The sequence below is a fragment of the Rhodamnia argentea genome, chromosome 8, assembly GCF_020921035.1.
Source record: "Rhodamnia argentea isolate NSW1041297 chromosome 8, ASM2092103v1, whole genome shotgun sequence".
NCBI classification, from domain to species: Eukaryota; Viridiplantae; Streptophyta; class Magnoliopsida; order Myrtales; family Myrtaceae; genus Rhodamnia; species Rhodamnia argentea.
Genome location: NC_063157.1, coordinates 20,476,962 through 20,498,417, shown reverse-complemented (window position 1 = coordinate 20,498,417; position 21,456 = coordinate 20,476,962). Strand labels below are relative to the sequence as shown.

The following is a 21,456-nucleotide window of genomic DNA, read 5'->3' as shown; positions in this document are numbered from 1 at the left end:
TCTCGGCCCACTTCATCTTCCACGCCAAGCTCTCCCGTGAGCCTTACCGGGTAAGCTTTTCAAATTGCCGCCAAGTCCCGGCCGAATCTCAAATGTTGCTCCCTTCCAACTCCATTTCTGCTCGCCTGGTTCTCCGATAGTACATCCTTTAAGCGTCTGACCGAGGCTCCGCATCATCGCCGCCGTCGTTAGCTTCCTCCGCCGCCGGTAAGTTTCGCATCTTCTTCCTGTCTCCCGTTTTCATATGCTTCTAGCTTCCTTTTTCCGTAATAGGCTGTAGTTAGCTTCCTTCGCGCACTAACCTATTTCTGGATCCCACATCTTCGACCAGTGTTTGTTAATCGCCCAATGATAGGCAATTCCTCGATCCTTTTAGTCAGAGGAAGAGAAACATTTCCCGCTTTTAGTAGAAGAATAAGCGTTTTGGCATTGACAACGACGAGCCCAAACACTGAGGCAGAGGCAGTCTTCATCTTCCTTCAGCTAGGGTTTTGATTCGAATCTGTTTCTTCCTGTTTCGAGGATCGCCGCTTATAGCATTCTCGAGCAATCCTTTTTCTCAGCTGCAGAAAGGATGGAAGCTTTTCTCCGCAGTCCCGCGGTCCACTCCTTGCTTCTCAGGACAAGTGTCTTAGCTCAACCATAGTTCTCTAAGTTGCAAGTACCTTATTTGTTGCACTGATATATGCATTGTCATTACAATGAGATTGTAAGGGAAATTGCCACGGACTCATTCCTTTCAAAATTTCTCTCTTTCGTTTCTTTCTTTCCTTGTTCTTCCTCCGCCTTGTTTCTCATCTCAGGTGTTCCCCTTTTCTTCTGCAATCAGCTGGAGTTAGCTGCTGAGCCCTAGTAACATACGAGCATATGAAATGTGCACATTAGAGAATCCAATGTGGTTGATGTTGTGATTCAATATTACAGAAAGGCGTGAATCCACCAAGTGACACTAGGCCTGTGAAACTATCATTTTAGGCAGCAAATATCGCTCTCACTCTCAAATGTATTCGAGGTCTGCACAATGCAGATATATGGCTGATTATCCAAAGCATTTGTCGTATTGACTTCCCGCATTTTCAAACTTATACTTGTCCTGTTTCTGATCTGCTTGACCATGTTGTTACAAGCTTTGCAGCTTAGGTTGCTTAGATCAGGTATCTATAGCTCTGTGCGGCGAAGAGTTGGACTAGTGGAAATATCCTGCATGTGTCGATTGGTGTCTTTTTTCTCTAATTTTATGTTCTTGACTGCTTGTGTGCTTAACATTCTATGTCTCTCCAGATGGACAAATGCGACAATAACTCTCCAAAAGTGGGGGTTTCCTTAGACCATGATGATGTTAAGTATGTCTCAGGCCTGAGCACTATATTGGTCGCGGCCATTCAGGAAGCTAAGGACAGAATATCTCAGATAGAATACATATTCTGCAGTCAACTTTACCCAAATTTCCAGTCAAAATCCAGAAGCTTGCAGAAAATTTACACAGAGGCCATGGAAGCTGCTGAAAATACATGGAAAGAGAAGGAAAGTAATTTGTTAATTCAAACAGAAAAACTTCTGCTGGAAAAGCAGCAGGTCAGCCAAGAAAACCGGTCTCTCAGAAAGGAAATGGCGAAGATGTCTAAGGAACAGGAAGAGAGATTGAAGGAGTTGGCTGATGAACAGGAGAACCGGAAACATAAAATTGACGAGCTTGAATCTGAGCTTCGACAAAAGACTAAGGAATTTGATGAGGGCATAGATCTCCAGAAGAAGTTACTGCAGTTAGTTCAATCGAATGCTTCTGCACTAGCTATCAAAGGGAAAGAAACAAAAGAGCTAGAAGAAAAGACAAGAGCCCTTCTTGCTAAGCAAGAAAATCTGGAAAATATGGTTAAGGCACTTAAAGATGAAGTCAGAAAGAAAACTGAGGAAGTAATCAGAGGAAAAGACTTGCAAGCAAATTTAATGAAGAAGATGCAATTACAGGCTTCTGAAGTTTTAGACCGAGAGCAGCTGTTGGTCAATTGCGAAAAGGAAAAAGAAATACTGATGACCAGATCAAAGTGCTTGGCGGAGAAAATAAGTGAGCTTGAGGAAGACCTTAGGAGAAAGGCCAACGAAGAGATGGTAAGGAAATTGAACAAAGAGTTGCCTGAACAAAGTGATTCAGGTCATTTAGACCGTATGGTTAATGAGAAGGAATCACAACAACACGAAGAGAGACAATTTTTATCATGCAAGGTGAAGGATCTAGAGGAGAAAGTCAATGACTTGCAGGCATGTCTTCGAGAAAAGAGCAGCCATATTACTGAAGGAGGATTGGAAGAGAATCTACTTCAACTGATTGAATGTAAAACTTCAGAGTTATTGTCTGAGAGGAAGAAAAAAAAGGATTTGTTTGATGCCTATAAAAGGCTGAAGTCTCAGAATAATTACCTCCGTACAAAGCTTGGTCTTGTAAATGAGGATAACCTTCCACAAAGCAAATCATTCGAGGGAGATGACATATTGAGGCGCCAGCAGAATCAACCTACTGCATCCTGTAAGGCTTCATGTTCTTTTTATCCTGGCAGTGCATAACAATGACTTTGAATAGATTTCGTTAGGCTTTACTGAAACAGTCATTATGTTTTCACGTTGGATTTCTAGTTAAGAAATTTTTCGATCATGACTGCTTGTACTAATTAGGTATAAATGGGGAGATGTTTGTTGAAGCGTTCTTGCCGGGGTGTCAAAGTTGCATGGACTTTGCAGTAAAAGCTACTTCTTTTTTTCTTTCTTTAGTTTTGGGGTCCCACCCCATGTAATGGGTGTCTCTTAAACCCCCCTTGCTCATGTCCTCGGAGGCGGCGATCAAACTTCTCACCTCCCCATTCCAAGTTGGAATGGTGGAGGTGATCGAACTCCTTGCCTAGGCCCTTATAATGAGCACCTAACCTTATATTTCAGGCCTTGAAAATGGTGATCTGAATACTGCTCCTTTTGGTGGTGGGGTGAAAGTGAAAGGGGAGATCAGTGTTGAAGATCGCTTAGAGGATGACCAAGGGATTGGACCAATGAAGAACTCGCGTTCCCTCTCACCCAAATCAAAGTACGTTTCATCAAAATGTCAAATTGGTGAAAAGTCCATGGCTGCAGCAGGCACAAAGCGCAATGCATCAGATTGGAGAGACACTAGGTCTAATCAACCTTTAGGAGGGCCTGATCCTCACGATGATTTTCTGAATACACCTTTTGAGAACGTTAAAAGGAACTTGAATGAAGCTGCAACTGAAGAATATCGAGATTCTCCAGCCCATAATCTGAAGGAAATATATCGAAGCTTCTCAGATGATGAGACACAGGACATGAATGTTGATCCTTGTCCTAAGAAGCAGCAAGTGGTAGCACCTTCTGCTGGCAAACGAAGTTTTAAGTATGTGGAACCTGTAAGAAGGAAAGCCGAGCGGGAAAATCTAAAAGGAATTGAGTGCAGGCAGTGCAAGAGATTTTACGACGCTGTTCTCCCTGATAATGAAAGCAAAGATAACGACAATAATAAGAGGAATTTCCGCTGTGAGCATCAGGATGGTGTGTCCCGGCATAGGTACAAATATGTTCCTCCAATGACTCCTGAAGGATTCTGGAACATTGGCTTCGAATCTGAAATGTAAGCTCCTTTCAGACAGAAATTGATTTATTTAAAATTATCACTTCTTCATATAACCTTTGGTCCTACATCTGCAGTGCGCCATTTAAAGTCAATTTAGTGGCACTTCTTATAGACCTTTTCTTTTTACTAGGCAATTTTCTTCATCCCTACCTTCAAATGCAGAGGTGGGAATCAACCTCCCACCTTCCTGTTCATGACAAAGGAAACTACTAGGTCGTGCTCCTTGTGGTTGCGATTGTTTTCTTCTCTCTCTTTTTTTGAGATATATGGAAGAGCCTGAAAAATGTCTAACCTCTCTTCGCCAGAAAATTTTGCCAGCATTTATGAGTAGTCAAGATTTCCTTCATGTGATGGTTGTGTGGTTGTCATTGTTGAGTCCAAGGTTCGAAAGGAAAGTCTCAGTGACACTTTAAGACCAAAATTTTTGACTAATTTAGAAATCAAACAACAAAATTTGGTATACTTTGAGTCAACAATGTTTGATGGTAGAAACTCGGCATTTGGCTGCATGTCCAGCGAGTAGGATACCAAGAACTAAGGCTCATAAAACTTGCATTTTATAGTACCTTGATAAGTTTTGATAAGTTCTTCAACAAGTAAGGTTCATATATTTGGTGGTTGGTTGGTTTAAGCACCCTACATTGTGATTGCGCTACTGCTACATGACGTAGATAACAATCTCTGCTGCTAGCGTTTCCAAGTCATCCATGCAGGCAGAATCCTGCATTACTCGCCTTGACTAAGAGCATTAATAGCTTTTTGTAGGTCATTGACTCCGGAGATCTAGGACGGTACTAATGACCTTGGCGTGCATGGAAGTTTCAATTAATTGATTTCAGTAACGGCCCTCAATCACAGCTGGCCGAGGCCCGATGACCCCGGCTGGGTCAAACAATGTCCGGCGGCCCCCTGCTAGTCCTTAACAATAAATGAGAAACAAAATTGGAAAAAAAAAAATAACATCGTTGTCGAGCATTCCATATAAGACGATCAGCATTGACGTCGGTAATTTTTTGCCATTTGGCCAGAAAGACTAAATTGACAAATTGTCAAAATGTTTATGATTAAATTGGCACAATTATAATATTTAGGATTAAATTGGTCAAAGTGTAATAAGTACAATATTTTTTATACAATTTTCCCCGCTTGAATACGACATGTTAGCTAGATCGGTGAGATGGGATACCCCAACTTTATCATTTGGTCCTCCTTTGGAATCTTAATCTTGCAATGTCAATGGTTGTGTTAGTTGAGGTTGACTAGCTCAACTTGCCTCTCTCGTGTTCAGTAGACATATCAAAATGAGTCTAAAATCCATTTAATAATCCATAAGCATTTAAATAGATCATAACAAATTTTAGTAAGCTAGCATATAAGACTTCTCATTTAAGAAGTCAAAATAAGTATATTATAAATGGGTCCATTGTGAACCCATTTACAATCCATTGGAAAGCCTCTACCTTTCTTTTACCTTTTCTTTTACTATTTTTCTTTTTACTTTCTTTCTTTCTTTATTCTTTCTTTTACATGATTCGTGCAATCGGGTTATTCCATTGTTAGCACACCATATTATCTTTACGTGGTCACTAAAGTGGCGATATTGAACATTAAAAAAACAAACACAAGTAAAATTTATTATCTTTGAAATTTGTACATGATTAGGAAAAGAATAGAACTCGAGTCCATCTATGGTCCTAGTGGTCGAAGTTCAGGGGCTTTAATTTCGAAACTGCTAGGATCTATGCCTATGATTTCACATCAAATGAAACCGTCTCTTCATTGAAAGACTTTCTAACTCCATGGCACAAGACTTATTAAATTCTAAGGGAGCAGACGACAAAAGACTCTTGTTGACACTTAATTTTGACGATCCCGTATTTTATTTTATTTTATCTTATTTATTTTTATTTTTATTTTTCGTTAGAATATTGTCTAATTGGTTAAATATGCATTTTTATGTGTTTTATATATATACACATATGTGTTTTCTTATTTTTATTTTTATTTCCAAAATATAAAATTAAAAAATATAAATCTTAATTAAAAAAAAACTGATGCGGCTAAATCACTCGAGCCCGCACCAGCTAAAAAATTGGCCTGTCGGACCAGCCCACCTGGGTGCCCAGCTGGGCCCTTCCCCTTTTCTTTCCCGAGCGAAGAGGCCCACGCGACACAGGCCCAATTACTTCCCTTTTTCCTTCCCGTCTTAGACCAACAAATGGCCCACTTCTCCTCTTATTTCCCCACAGCCCATCTTCTCTTCTTTCTCTCTTCAGCCCACATCTCTCGTTGTTTTTTTTTTTCATCCGAACCCCACATTCACCGCCCCCCCACATCACTCTTTCCTACACACTAAAGCAGTGGCGCGGGCGAACAACTCCAGAACGTGCGGCGCAAAGGTGAGAGAAGCTCGGTGGTGCCGAGAGTGCAGTATTGCCGTTTGACGTGGCAAAGGAAAAGACGATGCTTGGAAGATGATAAAAAACAGTGATGCGGTGGGCAAATCCAGTGTCGCGGTTGAAGTCCTGCAGATTTTGCAGACGCACGAAGGAGACAATGAACAGTAATAGTGGAGGGCTGACTCACGTTTTTTTTCTTGGCTGTTTTTGGGCTGTTCGTAGCGGGCTGAGAAAAGGGAGAAGAAGGAGCTGGGCCTGTTTTAGTTCCTAGCTCGAGTGGGCTGGCGGTGAAGAGGAGAAGAAGAGGAGACTGGGCTGGTCGTGTGGGCTGTTGTGGAGAGAAAAGAAAATATTTTGGGCCTGGGCTGTATTGCTGGTCGAGTGGGCTGGCAAGAGCAAATGCTAGTGGGCTGGTCCGAAAAGACTAAAAAAAGAAGGATGTTGGGCTCCGAGTGGGCTGAGGGAAAGAAAAGAAGGACTGTTGGGCTTTGGGTCTGAAGTTATAGAGTGTTGTCAGGGCCCGGCGAAATTCAAAGCCTAACTGAAGTTGGACCAAGAGGTGCATGGGCCCATCTTGTCCGTGGAGGGGATGTAGGCCCGAATCCTTTGTGCCGACTGGGCCCGGTTCTGGTCCTCTCTCCCGGGCCGGCTCGGGTCCAACGACCTGATCCAGGTTCGGGTCCTAGAACCCGACCCGGACCCGGCTCCATTTAATTAAAAATAAAATATATTAAACAAATAAAAATAAAAAATCCGAAAAATAATAAAAAAGATTTCAAAAAAATCAGAAAAATTTGAGAAAATTTAAAAAAATGGTTTCATGACCTTTTTACTGCAAATGTGAATTTTCATACCTTAGATTAGCGTTGATTGAAGACCGATGTTCAATCCGGTCTAATAACTATTGTAATTCGACCTTCGAGTCGAAGTTGTTTGTTTAAATATCGTTATCATAGATTTGGTCTGTATGTGCTTATCCTGATTTTTATTTGGCATATTTACCTGATTAATTGTTTATTATAATATTGTCTTTTGAAAAATTGCCCGTTAATCGTTTTTCCTATTTGTTAGATTAATGATAAATAGGTAATTGCACGAAATGATATAAAAGTATTATGCATGATCATTTAGTACTTGGTTAAATACCTGATAAGTTTAAAATGATATGCAGAATGTGTAATCACCTTAGGGAATATTGATCGGTTAGGTATCGAAAGGGCGCTAATTATCTAGTTATCGTAAACAAGTCCCCGAACATAAAAGCTCTGGTTGCGTAGGAATCGAGATATCCCTCCCGTGTCTCGATTGGTTTATAGCCGACCCCAATAGGCTAGTGGCGATTCTTAATAGCATTTTAGTTTGCTAATCAAGAAAATGAATCCAATGTCACGCAAGGTAGGACTTGGGAGAGTCCACGCCATTGACCGATGGCAATACCTCTAAACCCGCCGGACCCTCCGAAGGAACCCGAAGGCAAGGTTGCGACAACTCTTGAGGATCAATAAGGCATACACTCTTAGGCTTCGTTTGTTTCACGAAAAATAACTTTCCAAAAAACGTTTTTCGGATTTTCCTATGTTTGGAGGGCGAAAAATAAGCTAGTCCAAGAAAACATTTTTCCTCTATGGAAAAAACTTATTCAAAAGTGAGGAAATGTTTTTCTCTTCTCTTGAAAAAATTTTCCTCACTTTTCATTCCTCCTATCTTTCACATATTTTGTTGTTGTTTTTTTACTTTCTTTTCATTTTTTATTTATTTTTCAAAATTCAAAAAAAATTATTTTTGAATAAAAATTATTTTTAAATTACTTTCTTTAATTTTTCTCTCTTTTTTTTTTACTTCTTTTTCTTTCTTTATTTATTTTTTTGTAACCCTTCTTCTCCTTCGGCCGATCGCCGACCACGGCCACAACCGGTGGCCGGCCAAGTGAGGCCTAGCATCTTCGACCCAATCGAGGCCATGCCAGGCGTCGACAACCGTCATTGTGGTCGGCAACTAGCAAAAGACACTAATTGAAAGAAAAAGGAAAACATAAAAATGAAAAGAGAAAAAACAAAAAAAAGATAAATAATTAGATACTAAAAATTCAATTTAAAAAATAAAAAATGGAAAAAAAAAATTATTGAATGAAATGCATGGAGGAAAATTAAATCCAATTTTCCATATCAAACAACGAAAAATATTTTCCGAGTATTTTTCATATTTCAACCAAACATTAGAAAATATAGTAATTTTCTTGGAAATTGACTTCACGAAAAATATTTTCCGAAAAGAACTCATTTTTCACGAAACAAATTAAGCCTTAATAGACGTAGGAACAAGAAACATAGAACGAGAGTTTTCAAGTTCTTCCATCATCAACTTTGGGCGTGCATGGTAATACTTCTAAACCAAAATTTCTTTTCTAAAAGTTCCTCCATAGCAGAAATGTCAGAGCCATGGCATCCTAGGCTCGCCATGCACACTAGTGATTAATAATAATTAATTTAAATAAATACGTAGTCAGATGACCAAAACATGGCACTTATCTATTAATGGCCGACAAAGATCGGGTTCTTCTTACATATACAGTTAGGGAGACATCATCGGGTGGCATCCAAAAAGTGGCCCATTACCCTACCCTATACAAAAATAACAATGAGACAACTGATTCCCAACAAAAACTTCCATATCAACTCGGATTTCGGCATGTGCCGAACATCAACAACCTACTAAGTCAAACAGCGGTGGGCCCACAAAACCTAGGTCGTCCTCTAAGCAACCACATATCGCGACAAAACAGTGGGGGACTTCCCCACGTCCAAACCTCCATTAATTCACATGGTAACAGTCACCACGACAAACTCGAGCCCGGGCAAACTCGAGATCACATACGGGGCCATACTCCACCGAAGGCGTGATGGCACCTTGTACGATACTGATGGCAAGCTAGCCATGATTACATAAAAAAAAGTCAACAACAATAGAGTGAGATAACCACAGCAAGTTACATCTCTAAACCACCGACTAATACGTACAATGAGATATACGAGCAACGGTATAGACAGGTAAACACCAATACTTGAGGTAGTCGGACTTGGTATTGACTTGAATTGCATTGCTACATGTAACATGGAAAAACGCGTTGTTGTGGGATGTGAATGGAAACATATACTCATGAAATATGTTACTCGTCGTTATTATGACCCGTCTATTTCTGATATGTAATTGCGAAGACATCTCGTACCGCCTCGTAGATCGGCCCGATCACACAGCAATGTCTTTCCAAAAACTCCATGAGAGATACATATATATCCGAGCAGTAGGTTCATTTCCAATGACCTTACTCGGCTCCAATTCACGACATGCGAGTACATACTCGTACATGCAACAAAAGTGTACGTTATGCCATGACATGCCATGTCCTACAATGATCTACTCTACCATGGTAAAGTAAGACGAACACAATAGACACGCAAGGACTTGGCTACAAACCATCGCAAAATTGAAAGTCGATAACAATGAGAACTAAAACTACTGAACGGACACTCAGCATCCCACTTTTTCGCATTGTTCACAAGGCATTTATGCTGGCCCCTCACTTAAAAACCATAGGCCACCTCTTCGGGCTGCACCGGAGTCGCTAAGTCGCCTTTCCCAGACCAAGACCAAGACCATTTAACGACTTACTCCGTTTTCTATACTCATGGCTCAATCTAGACGCTTTGCCCATTTCTGCTAAAACACATCCATTTCCGGTACATTGCAACTCGACAAGCATTAATCTAAAGGTAACTCCATTCTCCGATTTCCACTGACTCGAATACTTGACGACTCATTGCGATCGACGGTGTTCCGAACTTGTGATCCCCAACCACACCGCCGACCAGAGGAAGGTCAGCCGGCCAAAACAGAATCACGGTCCACGGGCGCACGGGTTGTTGGTTTACCGAGAAAAATAGCACCCGGATTCCAAGGAACAAAAGTTCTACTTTCCAGTTTACTCATAACAATCCATCCAATAATTCTCTCAAATCCTAATTCTAAGGCGTCCAATTCAGCTTCAAAAGTCACGTGCATCAGACCCCATCACCGCTCTCCTCCTCCACATCATCGTGCCCAGCTTATACCTTCGGAAGTTTTCCTTGTAAATGAGGGACCAAACCGCGATACCCTCTGTACACCTACCCGACATGCACAAGGCTAGTTTTGCTATTCAACTACTCGCTATACTACGGCCGAGACCATCCCCGAGCCAGTCTGCCACCCGACTCGCATTGCGCGGACAAGTATGCAATTTAGAAAAATGACTTGCTTGAGTCACTGCTGTCACGTCTCGAGCTGCTGGTTGCCGTGGAGTCACCGAAAATCTTGCCGGAAGAAGGGAGCTGAACCAGAGAAAGAAATCGCCTCCGCTGCCGATGCTACCGAGGATAAGTGGAGAAGGAGAAAATGGGTTCTTCTTTCGGCTTTTGTTGTCCAGAAAGAAAAGAAAAGCCCAAGTCCACTTGGAGAAATTGGGCCCATTCCTTGACTGGTGGGGAGAGCAGCTGGGCCTCGCCCCCTTTTTACGGCCCATGGCTGCTAGCCAAGGCAAGCAGGGTCGCCTATCAACCGGGCTGGGCCGGCCCAACGGCCCCGTGTGGGTCTCGCCCCTTCGTGCCTGTTGCTAAAGTCGTGTTGAATTGGGCCGAATTCTATCATGGGCCTTCCACGAATGAATTAAATTGGGTCGGAACCTTGGCGATGGGCCGAACTCCAATTATTGACTCTCGATCGCCATTTTCTTTTCCGGGCCCTTTTGTTAACTCAGTAACTTTAATTCGATTTCGTCCGCTACTTCGTTCTGCCTGAGTCAACTTTCCAATCCGTTTCGACCATTTCTTGTTAATTAAGAACTATATACAGGAGTGTTACAAGAAACCCGTTTGGTAACGCAACTTCCGAAGCATAAATTCGTTGGATTACTCAACTTCATTTTTCTATTTCTGAAGCAATCTTTTGCTTCAAAAATTATTTTTGAGCAACTTTCAGAAATTAAAAAAAAAAAAGTTACTTCTCCCCAAAAGTTAAAACCAAAAAGAAACAATCCGTTGGCGGTCGGATGGCTGTCGTCCCTTGCTGGTGGTGACCGCCATCCACCGCCGGCGGTCTCCTTTGGTCGTTAATAAAAAATATTTTTTTTGAAAAATAGTTTTAAAAAATTATTAACTAAATTTGTATTGCATTGAAGTGTTTTAGCAATGTCATTTTTTTAATGATTAAAAAATAAATGTTCCATGATTTGGTTAAATGACATCCCACAAAGACATAATCATGGCAAAGTGGACCAAGCAATTAATCCAAGTTGGTTAAATGGCATCCCACAAATAATGTAAAATGGACCGCGCAATCCCACAAAAATGTGATTATACTATTGTTGTTGTTACCTTTAAACTTTTCAAGTCATCTGTCTTGCTTATCAGATTCTTGAAAGCAAGAAAATTTGATGTTGAGAAGGTAAAATGCATGTGTGTTTTTGTTTGTCGATATTCTTCACACCCTTAAAGTATCATGTAGAATTTATAAATGTCATTTTCAGATGCATTTACTCGAAATTTCTGCTTAGGTTTTCAACAAGTACTAAACCAACTTGTTGGAAATAATTGATGCCAGGTTATTGAAACTCTCCCACTTCTTTCAATTTTCTTTTTTTTTTTTTATTGGATAGGTGCGTCCATTCAATTTTTAACAGAATGCCAATTATTCATGCTTGTGTAACATTATTCATCCATACCTTGGAGTTTTCTTAGTTATACAAATTTCTTCAATGAACTAATAGAATTTCTCGATGGTAACTGCACTTGTGCTAGGCAAGGGGGTTGACTAAGGTCCAACAAAGGCCCCTGGAAATATCTCAACATCTCCAAGGTCATGTAGTAATATCCTCTGCATTTGACTTAGAACTTGAAATGTCTTTCTATTGTCAATTTGTCGGATTGATGGATTTAACAGGGAAAATTATATACAATATATGCGTAGATGATTCTTAAAGGTGAAGCACATTGTTCTAGACAAATTGTCACTGTTTCAAAATGTGACGACTGAATTGTTGCTTGTTATAAATCAATTCGTCCATGGTATGGTTTATTGAATATATCATGATGTACATCTAAACTAGAGACGGTTTAGGCACGAATAATATTTATACGTTATGCTCATTGCAACATAAACCACGCAAGAGGCACATGTGGTGAAGTACCGAAACTACCCATGCTTTTAGCATATACATATCAACTTGGCCATCATATTCATTAATAGAATTTTTCCTATAAAATTGATTCACATTTGCATAAAAATAATTAAATGACAAATTATACGTAAATTCGTCGGTATTTACATTTCACTTTTATTGAATAACATGCATTTTAGGTTAAGATCAATAGTTTTTTTTGTAAAATGCTTTGTGTTAATAATATTCCGAAAGAATAAATTTTCAAGCGCTACCAAATGAATTTCTGTTCTAGAAGCAAAAAATTTGTCTTGTTATCAAGCGCCTTTCTCTAATTATAAATTAACTTCTAGAGCAGAAGTAGAAAAATCAACTTTGGTCAGAAGTTAATTTTTGAAGTATAAGTGTTGCCATATACGCTCTTTACTTCCCCCGTCCTTTTCTTGCATCGACCTTAACAAGACTTGTTTGGTCTCCTTGGTCGGACATGCACAGGGAAAATCATCGAATAAGTCGTAAAAATGTTGCACATGTACCTATTCACTCCCTAATAAAAAAAATTGAGATAAAAAATAAAAAATCAGATTTTTAAAAGGAATTAAAAATATATATAAAAAATATGAAAATTGTCCACAATGATCTAGTAACGTAGTTTTCTTAGATTGAATTAAATATAAAAGTGTCTTAGCAATATGATTGGATCGGGTATGGGTTGAGTATGTGTTGGGTTAGGTATGGTTCAAGAAATTTGCGCTACGCATAAATTGTTATAAACGGGCTAATAGGTCAATTTGAATCGGATCATTTATGACATGACCCAAATCCAATTCGAACCATCCGTTTGACAGATCTAGTCTTTAAGTGTGTTTATTTCGCAGAAAATGAATGATGTGGAAAATATTTTCTAAGAAATGATCGCATGTGTCGGTTAAAAAATTAAATGAATGAATTTTTTTCATCATCTATGAAATTATATAGACACAATTTATCGGCGATAATGAAATTTCTTTATTGATTAATTATTTCAAACTATAGAAGTGGTCGTTTATCCCTAATATTAACCACGAAGTAAAATTGGGCAATAGTATGATTTCAAGAAGTTATAGGGAAGAATTCGCAAATATATGAAAAGTACAATGGGGTGGGTTCCCGGGTGTATTATTTCTGGTGCTGCATTATATTGAGGAAAATTCCAGAAAAGGGTTTCAAGTGCCCTTAATTTCTTAAATAAGGGTCTGAAATAGACATTATTTCAAATAAGGGCCTGAGAAAATTGCAATTTGGCTCTTTAATTGTTGTTTTATTTTTTCTCTGTCTTTTCCTTTTCTTCTCTCTCTTTCCTCTTCCCTCCCCTCTCCATCGCCACTGCCATATACACTCCCGCATCCCCCTCCCCTCCCCTCCAGCGCCCCCGCCAGCCACTACGGCCTGGCAAAACACCTCAATCCTCTAGAACACAGCGGTGCCGCGAAAGCTATGGTCTCCATCTCTTGCGCCCTACACTAGGACAAGCCCTTCGACGTTGCTGCCGCCCGCAAGGTGGGACATCCATCAGCACCAGCCAATCGAGCCGCTCGGGTCGCTTCCACCTCCCTCACATCACCCAGTAAAAATGCACAGGCTTCTCATCTCGCGACACACAGTAACAATGCCCTCTCTCGTCTTCTTCCTCTTCTGAAAGCACTCTAATTTTTCACTATGAAAAAGGCGAGAGAGTGTCCAGATTGTCGAAGTCGTCGGCTCCTACGATCGTCCTCCTAGGAGGACGCAGTGAGCCGATCATTGCAGCGGCTATGGCTTCTTGATTCTTTGCGATTCTTGACGTGTGAATGCATTTTGATTCTTTTGTTCTGGATGATGCAAGCAACGAGGAAGCACTTTGCTCGCCCTCTGTTTTGGATGCTACCTTCAAAGTGCTCAAAACTTGTTGTCGAGGGGCAGAGGTTTGTGTATGCACCGCCTCGCGGGCATTGTCCAGTAGCCGGCCCACGACCTTGGGATCATTCTTGAGCCGCGCTGCCTCGAACTCCCTCCGCGCCTTCCCCCTCACCACGTCCCTCATCGGGACGCCGTGAGAGTCGAGCCATTGGAAGAATCGGGCCATGCAAAAGATGGATCGGTAGAGGCTCTTTGGCTCTGGCCGCCCGGCGGGGAGTTGCGCCTCGTGGGCGGCGCCGACGTCGAACGGCTTGTCGTAGTGTAGGGCGCGAGAGACGGAGGCCATGGTGTTTCGCTACACTGTATTCCGGAGGATCGAGGTGTTTCGCCGGAGCTATGGTGGTTGACAGAGGCGTCGGAGGGGAAGGGAGGGGGATGCGAGAGTGTATGGCCCTGTTTGGTTCAACATTGCAAATGAGCATTGGGTTCTAAAGTTCCTTGGCCAAATGCAAATGGTGTTTGGTTCATTTTTTTGGCTCACTTTGGAGAGCATTTCAAATGCTCTAAAAAATCCTTTAGCCCAAAGTATCTCTAGAGGTACTTTGGGCTAAAGGACTTTTGTGAAATGCAACTAATTTTTTTTTATTTTAATTTTGTCACATTCACTTGTCGTTGTCGCCCACCGCCATTGCCCATCGGCCGTTGCTTCTGGTCGCCGCCACCGCTGCTGCCGGTCGCCGCCACCGTTCTTCTTGGTCGCCGCTTGCCCCCGCCGCCGGTGGCCGGTCACAACCGCTGTCGCCGCCACCGATTGCCTCCTGCCGACCGGGCGCCATAGCGAGTCGCAGGTCGCAGCCGGCCAACCATCCTTTTTTCAAAAAGAAAAAATATTTTATAAAGTTCATTTTTCACCAAATAACATTTACATCAACATTGCTTTCCAAATATGTTTTTAAAATACACTTTACCAAATACTATTTGTATTTTGAAAAAAGCCTTTAGTCCAAAGATATTTGCATTTTCTCAAAGTCCCTTGGTCAAATGTTGAATCAAACCGGGCCTATATGGCGATGGCGGTGGAGATGGAGAAGGAGATGGAGAGGGGAGGGAAGAGGAAAGGGGGAAGAAAAAAAAAGAAAAAGAAAAAAAATATAATTAAAGGACTAAATTAAGTACTTTATGGTCTTATTTGAAATAATATCCATTTTAGGTCCTTATTTGAGAAATTAAGGGCACTTGACGCCTTTTTTTATTTTTATTTTCCCATTATATTATAAGACGGGAACCTCCGCTCGCGCGAGCGCCTCACGTTCCGTGCACGTCCTCCTCCTTTGGTCTGCGCTTGTCGTTTCAGATTTTGGGTTGCGCATCGCCACCCGCAGGTTGTCGCTCTTACCTGATTCGGCTCGATTTGCCCCGCGTTCAAATTGGTTAGGAATGGGTGTTGAATTGTACTTCTTTTGATCGATCACCGACCAATTTCTCTCGATTGCCGTTGTCCCGTTTGATATTTGAATCTTCTGTTCGCTATTTGTGCATGATTGTCTGTCCCTTTGCTTTTGTTCATCCAGTTGGTTGTTTCTCATACCTTGCTATTCCCCCGATCTGCCCTGATTAGCTGATAATTAGGGTTTTTCATTTGTTTACCGTCGAAGTTGCATTCTCACGATACAGGTCCTGTCTTGTCTGAATGAGAAATGCGGCAGCCGCCAAATCCTATAACTGTGCTTTTAGGATGAGGTGCTGAGTATGTTGAATCTGGGTGATGAATCTGCCACCTTTTAGTCCTGCACGTTTGCGGTTTTCTGTTCACGCTGACTTGCCCTTGGTTTTTTATTCTAGCGGGACATATGAAGAACCTATTTTTTGGTGTATTCTTTTGAATCCAGTGATTGATTCCATGATGGTTTTATTCGGGTTTTGATTGTATCGGATATAATGCTTGTGCGAACAGAGAAGTGTTGTTCCTTCTTGTACTCTTTGGTGTGGTTATTATCCGTTAGATTTACACAACTTCCTTGTGGAATTTCTGTTTCATTTCTTTTTGGTTTCAAAACGTTCAGTACAATGTCTAAGTAGCTTGAAAGCTTGTTTGGAAACAGTGACGTCCCGTTTACAGACTGAGCTCAGTTGGTTGTTTGCTCATGGAAAAGGAAGCATCGTCTAGCCTTTTCGTTAATGATGGTTCCTTCATGGAGAGGTTCAAACAGCTTCAGCAAGAAAAAGCAAGGGATACAAGTGATCCATCAGGAGATCCCAAACAGAGTTCAATTGTTTCAAGATCTGGGAACCCTAGTGCTTCCAAAACACAATTGGATAGCAAGGCTAATAATTCTGGAAAGTCCAGTCAGCCTTTATCCGGTGGTAAACTTGCATTCAGCTTGAAACAGAAGTCAAGGCTTGTTGCACCTCCAGTTAAGCTAGCTGCAGATGAGGATGAAGATGATGCTGATGCTAGGGGTAATTTGGGTGACACGTCAGTTAAACGGAGGAAATTAATCAAGCAGGAAGCCTATGAGGAATCATCAGGACGGGATGATGTTGGTAAATACCACTTCATGAAAATAATTTTGTGTGGTCAGGGCTGTGATGGGAGGCTTTCGTTTGGATTGTCTTTCTTGTCGAGGAATGGAATGGCGAGATTGCTTCAAGTAATCAGCAAGTGATGAGATTTTCTCTTGCATTTCGGTATCTTGTGGTAGAATTTGCTTTTGTTCAACAACAGTAATGGTTTGTCGTGGTTGGAGCTCATAGTGAATTGATAGTACATGCTGTTTGTTACTCATTTTGCGTCATTCTTTTGGATGGATGCCTATTCTTTATTCTAGGTCTCTCCTTTTTAGTTATGCTTCAACTATTGTTTCACCTTCAGATTCTGATTGATTGCTTTCTTCCTTCCTCTCTGTTTTTTTTTTTTTTAAAGAGGAAAGTCCAAAATCTTAGGGAAACATTGTTTGGCCTTTACTCCGCTTGTCTTTTCTTCTGATCTTTGAAATAGCAATGTTGCTTAGAGTCTTATGTCTTTTGTGGTGTTTGTCTGACATTTTTATTTTTTTATTTTTGTGTAGTTATTTGCGCTTGTTGTGTTGGAAATCCGAGTAGAATGTGTGGAAACAAAATATCTTTCAGAGACAGGCTTACTTGGTTGCACTTTACTGGATAAGTGCAGAGAAGAAGCCCCCATTTTGCTATCACTTTTGGTTTTTTAACCTGATAGCCAATATATGATGTTTTCTTATAATTCTGAAACGTCTTTAGTCCTTTTGCTGTTCGGGTGTGCACTTCTAGTAAGCTCAATACAGGAGTAATTCCATCCCGGGGTTTATGCCACCTGGTTTTGGAGTCGTGATTACTTCTATACTGTAATGAAATGTGATTTAAATGTTTGATGTTGGTTGATGCAGTCCCCTTTACGCAATATTTTAACCCTTTATGGGTTCAATTTCTCATAAGGAGAGCAAAACATTTTTGAATATTTCTTCCCTCGTGAATGCAGCTTTAACCTTAAGTACCTACCAACATTGGTGGAAAGAGATGTTCACTGAAAGATATGGAAATATGTGGCACGCCTGCTACAAGAGTAGTTTGCATTCTCTTGTTCATGCTCTCGGTATTAATCAGTTTTGTAAGTGACGTGCAGCACCACCTTCCCCAAGCGATCCTACAGTAAAGAAAGTTGCGGACAAATTAGCCAGCTTTGTGGCCAAAAATGGAAGGCATCTCGAAGATATGTCTCGCCAGAAAAATCCTGGGGATACTCCATTCAGGTATATACTTTGATATATTTCTGTCTGGAACATAGCTGTTGTTTGGCTTCTGTGTGGTGCTTAGATACATAATCATCCATCGAGTCTTTTTCAAGCACACAAGCAAATGGCGATTCTCCCTTGCCTTTGCCAGCTTGTCCCTAATGTTTTATATTATGCACAGGTTTTTATTTGACAAAACCTGTGCTGATTACAAGTACTACAAGTACCGGCTTGCTCAGGAGGAAAATGCCCTTTGGCTTGCTCAGGAGGAAAATGCCCTTTGGCTTGCTCAGGAGGAAAATGCCCTTTCTTTAGAGAGCAAGGAACCTCAGAAATCTCGCAATGGTTGGTGTTATCGTGCTTGAATGTCTTTCTTTTTCAGAGTTGCATGGTATTCCATGGTCTTAGCTAGTTTGATGTCTTGGATGCCGGCAAATAATTAGTTTCTGCACTTCCATTGCTTTTGTTCTGTGCATGCTGTGAAATTGTGTAGAGTTTAAGAACATGAATATCCGGCATGTAATTAAGTGTAAAACTAACTTCATACATGTGAAGATCAAATTCTCTTGAAGTATTTACATTTCAAACCACTTAACTGAGAGAAATCTGAACATAAAGTTGGAACAGCAAAAGCTGCAAAAAGCACACTGGAATTGCTATCAGAACTCAAGTCCAAGTGTTTCAACTTTCACCTTCTGCTTTAATTGCTCGTCGAATGCTCTATTGCAGTTGTAGCGCCTATGCAGGGCTAAAGCTCTCTCAAGCTCCCACTTAGCCCTATCATTCAATATCATGTTGTTCAGCACTTTCTGTTTGATGGTTTTGCTGTATGTATCATATAGTAGAGAGCACACATATGGAGTATCATGTGCGATCTGGAGTTTCAGATTGTTGTAATTGTACTAGCAAAAGTAGAAAGTCCTTGTAGTATCTTTGCTAAAGCAAAAGTGGAATGCGTTTGTGAATGTGATAGACAGAGAACGGGATGTCCAAGGGAGTTGATTCTTTTGAAAGTTACGGGGTGGTTGCTTTGCATTTTAGATTTCATGGTTCAGGCTGATTCTGCTTGTTTTGTCTGTGCCCTTGCATTTATCTATTTGCAGCTTACATTGTTTGCTATGCAGTGCATCTTCCATTCTATAAATGGATGATTTTTCCTACCCAAGTCATTCAGACTCTGAGTTGTTTTCTATCTCATTATTGTCTATGTTGGTTCTTTAGAATTCTTCGCTGTAAATTATCTGCACCCCCTAATAATTGCAAGTAAAATTTAAATGGTCGTTTTAATCTCCTGGTTTGCCTTTTGCAGGTGGAGTAGGTATACCAGAGTCAAGATCAAATTCTGGCTCCCAAAGGATACTCAACAGCCAGGCCCATCACTTAAGTTATCAAACTCCTGCTTCAGCATTGTACGAAGCTACAGATGGTTCTGGAGTTGCTTCAGATAGGAACGGTGATTACACATTTGTTTCATCATGTCATCTGAATTTGGCTTAAATTACTGATATACTTCCAAATAAGAGACAAATATGATCATAAAATGTTCGTATTTATAGAAGGTAAAATAGAATATGGCAGCATCTGAAAAGCTGAATGTGCTGAAATCATTAGAATTGAAGACAACCTGAAATCAATTTGATCCAAAGACAAACGATTACATCTAACAAGTTATTAATACAAGGTACAAAGTTGCAACATGCTAGAAATGATGTGAGTACTTCTTTTTGGTTAAATTGCAACATGCTACAAAGACCTTTTGTGGTCCGTGCTTTCTTGGCATTATTAAGTGAGCACGATAAAGGATTAAGCATGTTGTTTGATCGAGTTCTGTTGAACACAGGTGAGTCAGGTTCTACAGCAAGTGCAGATCCTGTAGCAATGATGGAATTTTACATGAAAAAGGCTGCCCAGGAGGAGAGGAGGAGACAACCTAGACAATCAAAAGACGAAATGCCTCCACCTACTTCTCTTCAAGGTTACCTTATGAATTTTGAATTTCTTTGTGAGCGGGTGTTTTCTTTCTGTTTTTTTTTTTGCGTCTAGCTATCTGCATCTCAGTTGAGATGACACATTTGTGTTTTGTTTCATAGGACCCTCCAAGAAAGGTCATCACATGGGTGATTTCATTCCTCCAGAAGAGCTTGAAAGGTTTTTGGCTTCATGTAATGATGCCTCTGCCCGAAGGGCTTCTAGAGAGGCTGCTGAAAGGGCCAGGATTCAGGCTGATAATGTTGGCCATAAGCTTTTGTCAAAAATGGGTTGGAAAGAAGGTACTTCTCAATTTCCTATTCGCTGTAGCTCTTGGCATCGTTCCATCTAGAAGATAAGGCAGCGTTTAGATAGCTAGATTGTTTTGTTAGGATAAGTATGTCACATAAGCAGCTTAATCCTGTGTGCATGATGTACTGAAGTTAATGAATGTGTCGATTTGTTAAGTATCTTGTATAGCTCCTAAGTGGCTTAAGTATGGAGGAAACTCCTTGTTCTGTGACATTTAAGCCAACGATGGTGGTTGATGAGGAATTATTCTTGTGGTGTCTGACTTCCTAATTGTGTCTGAGTGGAAGAGGCTAATTGGTGCACCTGGCTATTTGAGCAGGTGAGGGTCTTGGAAGCTCTAGAAGCGGTATTGCTGATCCAATCATGGCTGGTGAAGTGAAGAAAAACAACTTGGGTGTTGGTGCTCATAATCCTGGAGAGGTGAAGCCAGAAGATGATATATATGAGCAGTATAAAAAGAGGATGATGCTTGGATATCGTTACCGACCAAACCCTCTGGTGCTAAACTCTTTGCCTTAATATTTGCTGCATGAGCCTTGTAAACCTTATATTTGTGAACTGACCAGTGCTGCATGCTGTTTTGATCCCGCAGAATAATCCTCGAAAAGCGTACTATTGAACAAGTTCGGTCTTACCTCTATGCGAAGACTGGTGGATATTGTTAGAATCATGCAGAGCTTTCAGGAGAGAGATGAAAGTTTCCTAGTGTCTATTGAATTCGTCTGGATTTGTTCTATTCAATTTCTTGCCTATGAAAGTCTCCTCTTTTGGGCGCTAATTCGGCGGGCCTTGTTATTTTCTTTTTCCTTTGTTAGGGTTGGTGGGGGGTTTGGCGAAATTGACATTGTTCTGTAAGAGTTTCTGACGATGCAATGTCGAACTTCATTTGTAGTTTAGAGATGAATGTGCTAATGTCATCACCTGGCTGGTTCCGTGGCAACTCGGTTGGAACTTCTATCTGAAGAATCTTTCGTGAAATATCCACCGTTGCCAGTTGCTTGATTTTTTTTTTTTGGTCGAAAAGTTGCTTGAATTCATTTGCATCTGTTTATGACTGTTCAAATTGCAGCCTTGTGATTCAATTCAATTACGTATTTGAAAATTTTAAGGGCCAGATTGCAACCACCTTAGCTGGGTAGAAGCAGTCTGCTCTTCTTTTTCATACAAATGAGTAATGCCGCATAAAGCGCAAGATCTATTATTTGAGCAGCCTTTGATAGTTATATTGTCTTCCAAGGAGTATAGAAATGAATCGCCCGGTCTAAATTCATGGACAAGCAAGATTGTTGCAATTTGTATGGACTTCTGCAAGGTTCTCTATTCATG

The 21,456-nt window shown here is 40.8% G+C and overlaps 2 protein-coding genes across 6 annotated transcripts; both read left to right on the top strand.

The window, feature by feature from the left end:
- Nucleotides 1-64: 64 nt before the first annotated feature.
- On the top strand, nt 65-3,918 carry LOC115756516 (protein gamma response 1). Of its 3 annotated transcripts, XM_030696336.2 has the most exons (4): nt 86-207; nt 484-601; nt 1,282-2,524; nt 2,932-3,918. In XM_030696336.2, exons 2-4 carry the CDS (start codon nt 575-577, stop codon nt 3,633-3,635), a joined length of 1,974 nt encoding a protein of 657 aa, XP_030552196.1. In that variant the 5' UTR covers nt 86-207; nt 484-574; the 3' UTR covers nt 3,636-3,918. The 3 variants fall into 3 exon arrangements, with proteins under 3 accessions (XP_030552197.1, XP_030552196.1, XP_048140634.1); XM_030696337.2 differs by lacking the exon at nt 484-601 and having other exon boundaries at nt 65-207; XM_048284677.1 differs by lacking the exon at nt 86-207 and having other exon boundaries at nt 218-601.
- An 11,453-nt stretch (nt 3,919-15,371) lies between these two features.
- Nucleotides 15,372-21,132, top strand: LOC115756532 (SURP and G-patch domain-containing protein 1-like protein). Of its 3 annotated transcripts, XM_048284679.1 has the most exons (10): nt 15,442-15,568; nt 15,653-15,657; nt 16,202-16,645; nt 17,742-17,868; nt 18,032-18,195; nt 19,160-19,303; nt 19,691-19,825; nt 19,941-20,120; nt 20,450-20,628; nt 20,723-21,132. In XM_048284679.1, the coding sequence occupies exons 3-10, from the start codon at nt 16,246-16,248 to the stop codon at nt 20,747-20,749; spliced, it is 1,356 nt and encodes a 451-aa protein (XP_048140636.1). In that variant the 5' UTR covers nt 15,442-15,568; nt 15,653-15,657; nt 16,202-16,245; the 3' UTR covers nt 20,750-21,132. The 3 variants fall into 3 exon arrangements, with proteins under 3 accessions (XP_048140637.1, XP_048140635.1, XP_048140636.1); XM_048284680.1 differs by lacking the exon at nt 15,653-15,657 and having other exon boundaries at nt 15,372-15,483; nt 16,204-16,645; XM_048284678.1 differs by lacking the exon at nt 15,653-15,657 and having other exon boundaries at nt 15,399-15,552; nt 16,204-16,645.
- The last annotated feature ends 324 nt before the right edge of the window (nt 21,133-21,456 follow it).

What these genes read in the sequence shown, in the direction of transcription:
- LOC115756516 (XM_030696336.2), top strand. Translation starts at nt 575, where the DNA reads ATGGAAGCTTTTCTCCGCAGTCCCGCG. An exon ending in CTTTTCTCCGCAGTCCCGCG is followed by an intron (nt 602 to 1,281) that starts GTCCACTCCTTG and finishes ATGTCTCTCCAG; the next exon opens with ATGGACAAATGCGACAATAA. An exon ending in GAATCAACCTACTGCATCCT is followed by an intron (nt 2,525 to 2,931) that starts GTAAGGCTTCAT and finishes CTTATATTTCAG; the next exon opens with GCCTTGAAAATGGTGATCTG.
- LOC115756532 (XM_048284680.1), top strand. Translation starts at nt 16,246, where the DNA reads ATGGAAAAGGAAGCATCGTCTAGCCTTTTCGTTAATGATGGTTCCTTC. An exon ending in ATCAGGACGGGATGATGTTG is followed by an intron (nt 16,646 to 17,741) that starts GTAAATACCACT and finishes AGTGACGTGCAG; the next exon opens with CACCACCTTCCCCAAGCGAT. An exon ending in GTTACCGACCAAACCCTCTG is followed by an intron (nt 20,629 to 20,722) that starts GTGCTAAACTCT and finishes TTGATCCCGCAG; the next exon opens with AATAATCCTCGAAAAGCGTA.